Source organism: Entelurus aequoreus, linkage group LG22, assembly GCF_033978785.1.
Source record: "Entelurus aequoreus isolate RoL-2023_Sb linkage group LG22, RoL_Eaeq_v1.1, whole genome shotgun sequence".
Taxonomy (NCBI): domain Eukaryota; kingdom Metazoa; phylum Chordata; class Actinopteri; order Syngnathiformes; family Syngnathidae; genus Entelurus; species Entelurus aequoreus.
Window position 1 is genome coordinate 19,682,226 of NC_084752.1, and position 12,367 is coordinate 19,694,592.

Consider the following 12,367-nt stretch of genomic DNA (forward strand, 5'->3'; position numbering starts at 1 on the left):
GTTGAAATAAACATATATTTTTCTGCCTGCTATAACTGACACTTTTTTTCTAATAAATACACATTATCTACATTGAAATTACACTTTCAACATGTATGCATTAATAAAAAGAAAAAAATACCTGTCTGCCACTAGATAGGTCATAGCACCCACAGGCCACCCATGTGCACCCTATTTCAGCAGCCGTGCGTAAACTATGTCCACGTATTTAAAATTCTGGATACTCCATAGAGACTTTAAAGGCCTACTGAAATGACATTTTTTTATTTAAACGGGGATAGCAGATCCATTCTATGTGTCATACTTGATCATTTTGCGATATTGCCATATTTTTGCTGAAAGGATTTAGTATAGAACAACGACGATAAAGTTCGCAACTTTTGGTCGCTGATAAAAAAAAAGCCTTGCGCCTACCGGAAGTAGCGTGACGTCACAGGAGGTAGGATTCCTCCGTTGTTTACAATGGAGCGAGAGAGATTCGGACCGATAAAACGACGATTACCCCATTAATTTGAGCGAGGATGAAAGATTCGTGGATGAGGAACGTTAGAGTGACGGACTAGAATGCAGTGAAAGACATATCTTTTTTCGCTCTGACCGTAACTTAGGTACAAGGTCTCATTGGATTCCACACACTCTCCTTTTTCTATTGTGGATCACGGATTTGTATTTTAAACCACCTCGGATACTATATCCTCTTGAAAATGAGAGTCGAGAACGCGAAATGGACATTCACAGTGACTTTTATCTCCACGACAATACATCAGTGAAGCTCTTTAGCTACTGAGCTAACGTGATAGCATCTGGCTCTAATGCAGATAGAAACAAAATAAATAAATCCCTGACTGGAAGGATAGACAGAAGATCAACAATACTATTAAACCATGGACATGTAACTACACGGTTAATAATTTCCAGCTTGGCGAAGCTTAACAATGCTGTGTTGCTAATGACGCCATTGAAGCTAACTTATCAACCGGACCTCACAGAGCTATGCTAAAAACATTAGCTATCCACCTATGCCAGCCAGCCCTCATCTGCTCATCAACACCCGTGCTCACCTGCGTTCCAGCGATCGACGGTGCGACGAAGGACTTCACCCGATCACAGATGCGGTCGGCGAGACGGAGGAAGTTAAGGTGAGTTCGGCGGCTAACGCGTCTGCTATCCATCTCTGTCTTCCTGGTTGTGTTGCTGTAGTCCGCAGCTAATACACCGATACCACTTACAACTTTCTTTTTTGCAGTCTCCATTGTTCATTAAACAAATTGCAAAAGATTCACCAACACAGATGTCCAGAATACTGTGGAATTTTTCGATGAAAACAGAGCAGTTGTATGGGTCCGAATACTTCCGTTGCCGTCGTGACGTCACGCGCAAACGTCATCATACAGAGACGTTTTCAAGCGGAAGTTTCCCGGGAAATTTAAAATTGCACTTTATAAGTTGGCCCGGCCGTATTGGCATGTGTTGCAATGTTAAGATTTCATCACTGATATATAAACTATCAGACCGCGTGGTCGGTAGTAGTGGGTTTCAGTAGGCCTTTAAAATGTTTTTTATTAGTTACACTATATAAATCAAAGCTTTTTTCTTTTCTAATTATTGATTAATCGTTGAAAATGATTTTAAAAATATATATAAGTAGGTCTTCATCACATCTGGCCTGCCATATCATTAAATGTGGCCCTTGGAAGTCTTATAAAAGTATTTTTATCATTTCTCCCTAAACGTATTTTTCTTTACATTTTAACAACAAAAAAATACAGTACAAGTACCGCATGCAATTGTATATCTTTTAAACTTTAATATTATCTAATAATGCAACAAATATTATATTATCAAACTTTTTTCGATAGTACAGAAATCATAATAATACAGTAATATCCTGTAAAAAAACAACAACAAAAAACCTCATATTTTATGTTACAATTGTGGCGACTGAGCTGCCAATTAATTTTTTTTTTTGCAAAATCAAATGTTTTTTTTTTTCTTAACAGTGTATGTAAAAAAAAAAAAATTAATCAAATGCATATGCAATTGTATAATAACATCATGACCAATATATTCATACATTTTTCACTGTTACAAAAGGCCATCTGAGGGCGGCCATAACTGCGATGCGGCCCTTAGTGAAAACAAGTTCGACACCCCTGCCTTAGAATATGCTGGATATTGCAGGCTTTGCCATCTTAAAATAAACAAATTTGACTATTTTGCACATGACCTGTGTGATTTGATACTGCACATAATTCTAGGACCACCTCAGTTGTATTTGTGTTGTACCTTCTCCCCTCCGACCAAAAAGAGGTCGATAGCTGCCAGGTTGATGCAGAGCTTCTCACAGAGGCCCAGCAACAAGTCCCTGATGGACACACCGGCTCTCAGCGGCACTGAGCAACACGAACCGTCTGGCAAGTTTATGTTACATTGCCTAAGGGGGGCGCTGCCTCCACCGCGCTCTGATACCCCGACACGGGAAACATCTCCCTGAAAAAGATAAACCAGGTCACAAAGAGACAGTGGCCAAAGTGATTAAGAATGACAAGAAAAAGCAATGAAAATACCGAGTACTATAAACCTTTAGTGACTACTACATGATGTTTATTTTTAGTCTTCCCAGACTCACTTCATTCTTCCCAGATCCAGATGTCCCAAGCTCGAGACTGGCACCTGACGACAGTGAACCCTGGGATTCCCGGCGACCGTTGCTTCCAGCAAAATCTGAAAAACAATATCCTTAGCAAACTCCAGAAAATTGAAGAGACAAACAGCATATGGAAACCTTTAAACGCGTGCAAGTATATTCTTAGAAACTCATGTTTGTTGTTATTGTGGAACAAAAGCATGTGATGTGTTCATTGAAAAAGTGACAATTTTTTTACTTTGCTGATTTAAAACACTACTGACTCTCATGGCTTAATAATAATAAATAATAATGGATTAGATTTTATATCACGCTTTTCTATAATTAGATACTCAAAGCGCTTATAGAGAAGTGGGAACCCATCATTCATTCACACCTGGTGGAGGTAAGCTACCTTTGTAGCCACAGCTGCCCTGGGGTAGACTGACGGAAGCGAGGCTGCCAGTTTGCGCCTTTGGCCCCTCCTACCACCACCATTCATTCATCATTCATTCACCAGTGTGAGCGGCACCGGGGGCAAGGGCGAAGTGTCCTGCCCAAGGACACAACGGCAGCGATTTGGATGTCAAGAGGCGGGGAGCGAACCTGCAATCCTCAGGTTTTTGGCACGGCCGCTCTACCCACTACGCCATACCGCTTAACACTTAAAGGGCCTGACTTACTAACGGTTTGCTGTATAAAAACATTAAAACACGTGCAAACCTAATTGCACACGCAAAACGGATTTACTAAGCGTATGCGCAAAACTTATAGTAAATGAGCAAAATAGTGTGACGTGGATTATATAGCGCTTTTTTTCTAGTGACTCAAAGAGCTTTACATAGTGAAACCCATTATCTAAGTTACGTTTCAACCAGTGTGGGTGGCACTGGGAGCAGGTGGGCAAAGTGTATTGCTGAAGGACACAACGGCAGTGACTAGTATGGCAGAAGCGGGGATTCAACCTGCAACCCCCAAGTTTCTGGCACGGCCACTCTACCAACCGATCCATATCGTCCATTCAGCAATGACATTTTATAATTCTATAGCTGCTGGATGACTTAAGGGGCTGATTAAAACAAAAGTAATACATTTGTTTGAGTGTCTGCAGGTATTTGTGGTGGTGTTGGTTTTCATTTGAAAGCTATAATATTATAATGTAGCTCAGAGCTCCTATATGAAAAAAACTTCTTGCAATATGAATTTACTTGCGTCGGGATGATTTCAGGCACACCATCACAACACTGCAGCCCCTCCCAGAGCACAACCCAGTGCTAAAATAGTGTCTGCTGTCTAGATTGCGTTTCTATGCTACAGAAAAGATGGTGCAAAATCTAGATGTGTGCTGCTTGTTCAACAACACTGCAAAGCAGCACAGGTGTGGAGGGAAATGAGTGTTTCCATGGTGACGTCCGGTAGTACACGCAAAATCCTCATTTAAATAGGGCAGTGTGCACCACTTTTTCACTTGTTATTAATTGTACATGCAGTTTTTAGTAGATCCCCCGCAACACGCCCACTAATAGTAATCGCAATTCTATAGTTTGTACACGCTATTTAGAAATTGTTATTTGGATCTTACTAGATCAGGCGCTAAGGCCATACTGCTTAGTCATGTAGGAGGTATTTATTAGATCAAGGGTGTCCTCGTTGCCCCAAAATGTCTCTGTCAAACACGAGAAAAGTGAACGTAACCCTTTTGAATAGTTTTTGCCTCTGTTTCTTACGGTTTGTTGAGTTAGCTCTTTGAGTTAGCTCTTTTCAACAAATTTGAAGTGTTTTTTTTACCAGAGGATTATTTGTGATTTGTACGTTTTCAGAATGTGCTTGTTTTATTTTTGGCCAAAGTAAAACAAAGAAAACAACCTGAAGTTGTCTTTGTTTTTAAGTTTTCATGCCATGATTTTACCATTCCGGCCCACTTGGGAATAGATTTTCCTCCATGCAGCCCCTATGCTAAAATGAGTTTGACACCCCTGTATTAGATGAAGATGATAATGTCTTGGCAGAGAAAGAAGCTTTTCAAAAAAGAGTGAACATTAGGCAGGAAGAAGAAAATTTACTGACTGTAATTAAAGTCGGTCAGTTCCCGTTTCTTCGGCCCTTTGCCAAAGCTCCTGTTGCGGGACCAAGAAAAAAACATGCCCTTTCTCCGGTCCCCTGAATCATCCCGGCTGTCATCATTTAAAGATCGGCCTGACTTGCTGCGTTTGTCCTCCTGCAAAACCCAAACAGGAAAAAAGGAAATGAGTCGAGAGCGGATTTAAAGTCGTTTTGATATAGCGCAGTGCTTACCTTCTTGGGTGTGGACAAGTTGGAGCGGTCTGAGCCTGTGGTGCTGTGTTTGGAGGTGGGACTGCTGGGGATGTGGTAAGGGTCAGGCAGGGGCCGGCCCTCCACCTCTGCTAACATACATTCTTGGTAAAGCAGAGACTTGAGGAAGCGTGTGTAGCTGTCGAACTTCATCAGGTTGAAGATCTAAAAGGGGAAAGAGTAAAGAACGTCTGGGTAATAAAAGGAAAGAACATTGATAAGGGAAAACTCAGATAAAAGGGTCATAGAATTAGATAAAAACAAGCATCAACTAAAAAAATAAGACATTTATTGAGATTGTGTTTCACCTCAGAAGCCATTTAAAGAAAAAGGAGTACTTATCTCCAACTTGAACATAATTGGTGAGATGATAGCCTATGTAGTTTGTTGGTTGGTTGGTTTGTGAGCAGGACTACATAAAGAAGAATGTATTTTTACGTTTTGTTAGTTTAGTCCATTTGAACTACGGCCGAATGGGGAACTTACCCAAAAGATATGTTTGAATGAAAAACGTTGCCTGTGTGATAGTCACTTTGCAACAGTGCCACAACATGACTTCATCACACTAGTTAGATGGGCATGTTTAGAGTTTGGAATAGTAAATTACTTTATTTATATGGCGCTATTCTTGCATCAATGTAGTTTAAAGTGCTTTTACAATGTCACCTTATTCCCACCTCATTCATTATGACTTTTACTTAACTCTCACAACACAACATCATGATGAGCTACAGTAGTGGGGGTTCAGTATCTTGCTGGTAATGCAACAACCTTCATATTGAGAAATGACCACTTTACCACTAAAGCGGGCACTAGGGCTGCAACGATTAATCGATTAATTAGAATAAATTATTAGAGAAAATATTCGATGTATAAAAATAAATATATAAAATCCAGAACACATTGAGTGCCCAGAGGGTGTGTGGGTGCCATGATTTGTGTGGTGGAAAACAGCAGAAAGCGTTTTTAAAATTTTTTTTTTTAATGCACACGTGTTAAAAGTGAAATTTTAATACTGATGATGTGCATTTATGAGACAAAAGGTTATAGCAAGAGGTATTTTCCCTAAAATACAAATCGAGGCAATAAAGTCTGTCTTATCCCAGTGATTCTCAAACTGTCGTTTGCAGGCTACATCTAGTCAATCAATCAATCAATCAAACTTTATTTATAAAGCGCTTTTCATACATAAAATAAATGCAACGCAAAGTGCTTCACAAAGTTAAAAACAATACCCCGGTGACCCATATCCCCCATTTTCACACACGTATGCACGGACACAGATACCAAACACACACACACACACAACATACACACTTATGCAACTATATGGACAAATGTCTGAGTACAGAGGAGACATGTGAGTAAACACTATCACAGGAGCCATCTGCACCAGGAGGTCATCAGACCATGGCCACCAGGACGCTGACACAAAAGCACCCCCGCAAGCATGGCCGATAACACCTGAGGCAGATGGCTCATCTGAGGAACGTTGGAAAATAAAAATGATAAAACTTGTAAAATAGTAAAAACCATGAGTAGAGTTAAAGAATAAAATACAAGTAAGACATATGAAGCTTAATAGAAAAAAAATAAAAAGTAAAATTATATTAATATACAGTTAATAAATGATAAATAAATACAATCTTGCATAACTAATAGGATGAAAAGTAAAAAAGTAATGGTAGTATAAAGTAGTGGTACGCCAAAAAATAACTTAATTAAAGTACAGTGTTCTATTTTTCTATATTCAAACACAGTATCTTTTCAAACTGTGTGATAATACAGTGGCCTAAAATATTAAATATGCATAAATATAAAACCTGTTTTTCTGAGGTGGTACTTGGTGAAAAAAGTTTGATAACCACTGTCTTAGGTGATTACTCCATTAATCAAACAAAGAAATCAATAGATTACACGATTACTAAAATAATCTATAGCTGTAGCCCTAGCGGGAAAGGTTGACCCCAGCAAGCAGGCTCAAGTCCCAGTCTGCTGACCCCTCCAGATGTGAACCCAAACTCTGTATCATAAGAAACAGTAGTAGGCAGACTAAAAAACTAAGGGCCTGATTTACGAAGATCCAAAATAGTGCTCGCAAAACAGTGATGAGTGTTGATAAATGACATTGTACGTGCTAAATCAATTATATTTGCATCTTTTCCTGCCAGTATTGTGGCCGTTTTGATGATCAGCATGTATTTTGCATATTAATGAAGACAGAGACGCAAAATGGATTGCATGCCTTATTCTTCTCATTTAAAAAAACACAAGCCACTTTGCACATGTTTAATAGATCAACTTTGCATGTGCTATCAGGTTTGCATGTGTTTTAGTACTCGCAAACCTTCAGTAAATAAGGCAAGTAGTGTATTGGTGTCTCATTTTGGTGCCAAATTAATAGTTACTATTAACGACTACTAGTACTACTACTAAATTAAAGCTGCTGTATGTCACAGTTAGAGCCGTAATCCTGGTTCACACCAAGATACACCCATCCAATGTTTATGCACGGAGAAAAAGAACAACGGCCCGGTGGTTGGGGACCACTGCTTCAGCCCATTGTGACAAATATAGACATGTATTAGTTAAATCTGTTCTTTTAAACGAGGGTTTTTAACCTTTTTGACCTCCGGACCCAACTTTTCCACTTCAGAGGAGCCCGGGCCCCACACATACAGTACAGGCCAAAAGTTTGGACACACCTTCTCATTCAATGCGTTTTCTTTATTTTCATGACTATTTTCATTGTATATTGTCACTGAAGGCATCAAAACTATGAATGAACACATGTGGAGTTATGTACTTAACAAAAAAAGGTGAAATAAAACATGTTTTATATTCTAGTTCTTCAAAATAGCCACCCTTTGCTCTGATTACTACTTTGCACACTTTTGGTATTCTCTCGATGAGTTTCAAGAGGTAGTCACCTGAAATGGTTTTCACTTCACAGGTGTCATAGTTTTGATGCCTTCAGTGACAATCTACAATGTAAATAGTCATGAAAATAAAGAAAGCGCATTGAAATGAGAAAGTGTGTCCAAACTTTTGGCCTGTACTGTATATTAACACTTAAGTAATAATCTTACTCTAGATCTTAACCGTATTCAATAATAATATCTAACCTACATACAGTTTACAACCTTGTCAAATTATATTAAACCATGTGTTAATCACAAAGATTATTATTTATTAAACACCTAAACTTTAGGCTTAGGACAAGCTGATTAGAAAAATAAGTACCACCAAATATACTGTATAAGAGGGTACTCATAAATAACTGACAAAAAATGAATTAACATCCAATTATGTTGTGCTAAAATAAAAAAACTAAATGAATAATTAATGTTTCTTAACTAAACTGTCAGTAAAATTTAAGTACAAATAAAAAAATACAGCGTCACCAATTTAGTAAATATTTTTGTGCTTAAGAAACTTTTGTTTGACTTCAGCTCCAGACTTTTTTTTTTTTTTGAGATTGTCCTTACTGCCACAAGTGGTGTAAAAGTGTATTACAACTAAGTACCGCTACGGCCCATACGGACCACAGCTGAGAAACAGATATCTTTTGGCGGCCCTCTAAGGCAGTGGTCCCCAACCACCGGGCCGCGGCCCGGTACCGGTCCGTGGATCGATTGGTACCGGGCCGCACAAGAAATTTAAAAAATAAATAAATAAATAATAAATAAACAAAAATATTTTTTTAATTTTATTAAATCAACATAAAAAACACAAAATACACTTACAATCAGTGCACCAACCCAAAAAACCTCCCTCCCCCATTTATACTCATTCACACTAATTCGCACAAAAGGGTTGTTTCTTTCTGTTATTAATATTTCTGGTTCCTACATTATATATCAATATAGATCAATACAGTCTGCAGGGATACAGTCCGTAAGCACACATGATTGTATTTGTTTATGACACAAAAAAATTTTTTTTTTAAATTAAAAAAATACCATACCATCCCCCCACCCTCAAATGTGAAAATACTGTAAAATATTGCCTTTATAGCACATTTGTTTGTATTCCTGCTGTGATAATTACTATTTATTTCTTCTATTTTCTTCTTTCTTTATTATTTTTGAATTTATTAATCAGTTATCATTTTATTAACATTATTAAAGTAATTAAATTATTACTCTGTTAACCTTAAACGCCACAAAATGCCATAAAAAATAAAAAGGCTTTATTTTTAGACAAACTTTGTGAGTTTTCCTTTTTTAAGTATTTTTTTTTATGTATCCTCACTGCTCCCTTCAATGTGTTCTTATAGTAAATATTCCAAGAGACCAACCTGTAACTGTTGCTCCTTGAACATGTTTGGTCGCGGGGCGTTGAGGATGTCGTCAGCAAGCTGAGCTTGACTGTCTATGTTGACTGGAGTGGTGGCTTTACTTGACAAGAAGCTATTATAGATTTCCCGGGCTCGCTGAGACAACTGGAAAAAAGACAGAAAACCAAAATAACACCTAATATATATCGCTTAAAGGGCATTTGTGGCAACGAAATATATGCACGTTATGTACTGTACCTGTTTCTTGTCATTTTCCGGGACGTGGCTGAAGAACTCACATGCCTGCCAGAACAGAATATTCTCCTCACTGAATTCTTTCTTTAGGAATTCCTGCAGCAACAAATGTGGAAGAATAAAACTAATGTGCATAAAGGTTCGGGATTGTTAAGAAAAATGGTATCTGGGTCAGTTTTTATTGGGTCTTTAAATGTCCTAGCAAAATGTTATTATCGTGCAAAAACACATGTTCTCTGCAAAGAGCATTCATTCATATCTAGTGTGTTATTTGTCGTTAGTTAATATACATTTTATGTCAATGTTAGGGCATTAAATAATTCGATTCATTAAGTTTTAGCCACTGCAGGGAACAACATTTTTAAAATGGGTCTTGAAACCAAAGTTCGGACAATTTGAAGAGAAGAAAAATGAACAACCAAAAAAAAGCAACAAAAGAGCCTATTGTAAATGTAACGATATGACATGTAAGAATAGAACAATACTGTACATACAGTAGGTACGGTATAACAGTCAGAAATAGGGGATCAGCATGTCTACAATCTAAACATGGCTAATTGTTGGACACCAACATGCAATAAATGGACAAATGTATTGGGACCAGAGTTAAGAGACTTCACACCTGAAGTCCCTTAAAAACAGTAAATTCTGTCCTTACTTTTATGGAAACTATTCAGTTTTCCATGTAAAGAGTACTACAGTAGTACCTAAACTTATGAGTTTAATTGCTCCTATGACAGAGCTCTTAACTCAAATCAACAACTCCTGTTGATCTGAATCCCAATCAATTTATTGATGCTTGCCCCTCCCCTAAAACATCCAAATCTTAACATGTAACAAACTTTTAGATAAAAAATATTGTAAGCAAACAACACAATATAATATAGTACTAACAACTAGAGTAATTTTATGAAGTATCGTAATAATAATGTGCAGCATTTACCTTGGGGAGTGGATGTCTATGGTATCTCCTTATGGCTACTTCTCCGTCACACACCATCAGCAGCTTTTCCATATTTTCATGGATAAATGTCTGCCGCTTATTTATTATTTAACATTCTTAGCTGGTGTTGGACTCATTTTGCTTCAGTATGACGCAGACTAGCTGTGATACGCTCCATCTGCTTCACTAAGTCAGCTATTCAATGAATATCATCCACTTCTTCTTGAAAGTTTGTAAAATACTTGTTTCCAGTAGATACTCTTACAAAGTTGGAAGCACATAATGGTACATCCTTGGCTGGTCACAAGTTAATCACAAGGCACATATAAATAAACAACCATTCACACTCACATGTATGATTATGGACAATTTACAGTCTCCAATTAGCCTAACATGCATGTTTTTGGAGTATGGGAAGAAGCTGGTGTACCCAGAAAAAACGTATGCAACCACGTGAAGAAAATGCAAACCCCACACAGAAATGTCAAAACAAAGATTTAAACCAGGGGTCCCCAAACTACGGCCCGTGGAGCGTCCAAAATCCGGCCCACGGGAAGTCCCAAGTTTAAAAAAAAATATATTTTTTTAATATATATATATATTTTTGTATTATTATTTTGTTAAATATGTCCTTTCTAATCCATTATCTACCGCTTGTTACTCTCGGTGTCTCCTAGCCGCTCAGGCAAATCATATTGTCTAAAAATGCATTTTCCTATCGATAACGTGACATCATCGCGCTCCGAATATATATATATATATATATATATATATATATATATATATATATATATATATATATATATATATACATATATATATATATATATATATATGGAGCGGAATATACGATAGGTCAGGAAAAAACACAGAGGCTATTTCATCCCTACAATCCTTCCCTGCTCTTTAGGGGATTTTATTATATTATAAAATCCATTGAAGAGCAGGGAGACCTGCGAAACAGGCTTGAAGGGATGAAATAGCCTCTGTGTTATAGCCGGCCAGATTTTTTTAACCCAATGCAGCCCCCCGAGTCAAAAAGTTTGGGGACCCCTGATTTAAACCCTCAAACCCTCAATCTCCAAACTGTGAGGCCAACGTTCTCTAATTTGTGAGAGTACAGGAAAGAACAGGTCCATTCTATTCTACATTCCATGGTATACTCCACTAAGAATGTCATTAATCCCAAATGTAAACAATATCCACGCAAACAATCAGGTTCAGTGACAGTATGTTACCGAGAAGTAGCGCACTCCGACGGGGTCCTGCAGCAGCCTCTCGAAGCAAACAGCCCAGCTTGCCACTCTCCTCTCAGTGTGGCGCCGGTGACTCTGGACACTGGGGAGGCTGGCATTGCTGTTCAGACTGTTGTCACTGCTGCAGCCCTGCAGCTCCACGTTGTTCAGTTCTGCATACACATACACGCACATGCTGTGAAGGTGGCCTTATTTAAGGATGTAAGCATTCCCAGCAGCTTTGCTTTTTTGGCTGCAACATTAAGGTAGAAAAGTGCAATACAAGTACAAAACCCAAAACCAGTGAAGTTGGCACGTTGTGTAATTCGTAAATAAAAACAGAATAAATGATTTGCAAATCCTTTTCAACTTATATTCAATTGAATAGACTGCAAAGACAAGAACTGTGAAACTTAATTTTTTTTGCAAATAATGATTAACTTAGAATTCAATGGCAACAACACATTGCAAAAAAGTTTGCACAGGGGCATTTTTACCACTGTGTTACATGGCCTTTCCTTTTAACAACACTCAGTAAACGTTTGGGAACTGAGACCAATTTTTGAAGCTTTTCAGGTGATATTCTTTCCCATTCTTGCTTGCTTAAGTTGTTCAACAGTCCGGGGTCTCCGTTGTGGTATTTTAAGCTTCATAATGCTCCACACATTTTCAATGAGAGACAGGTCTGGACTACAGGCAGGCCAGTCTAGTACCCG

The 12,367-nt window shown here is 38.0% G+C and overlaps 2 protein-coding genes across 4 annotated transcripts in view; one reads left to right on the top strand and one right to left on the bottom strand.

Moving 5' to 3' along the window:
* Positions 1-12,367, top strand: part of LOC133639450 (target of Myb1 membrane trafficking protein-like) — an 862,139-nt gene that overhangs the window by 449,822 nt on the left and 399,950 nt on the right. The gene's annotated exons all lie outside the window — the stretch shown is intronic.
* The window catches only part of rgs12b (regulator of G protein signaling 12b), a 137,133-nt gene that overhangs the window by 21,142 nt on the left and 103,624 nt on the right, over positions 1-12,367 (bottom strand). For all 3 annotated transcript variants that reach the window (XM_062032581.1, XM_062032582.1, XM_062032583.1), the window contains exons 7-13: positions 11,655-11,824; positions 9,477-9,569; positions 9,240-9,383; positions 4,922-5,104; positions 4,694-4,844; positions 2,630-2,724; positions 2,287-2,490 (exon numbers count right to left, since the gene is read on the bottom strand). In XM_062032581.1, the coding sequence (XP_061888565.1) occupies positions 2,287-2,490; positions 2,630-2,724; positions 4,694-4,844; positions 4,922-5,104; positions 9,240-9,383; positions 9,477-9,569; positions 11,655-11,824 (1,040 nt within the window). The remainder of the gene's footprint in view (positions 1-2,286; positions 2,491-2,629; positions 2,725-4,693; positions 4,845-4,921; positions 5,105-9,239; positions 9,384-9,476; positions 9,570-11,654; positions 11,825-12,367) is intronic.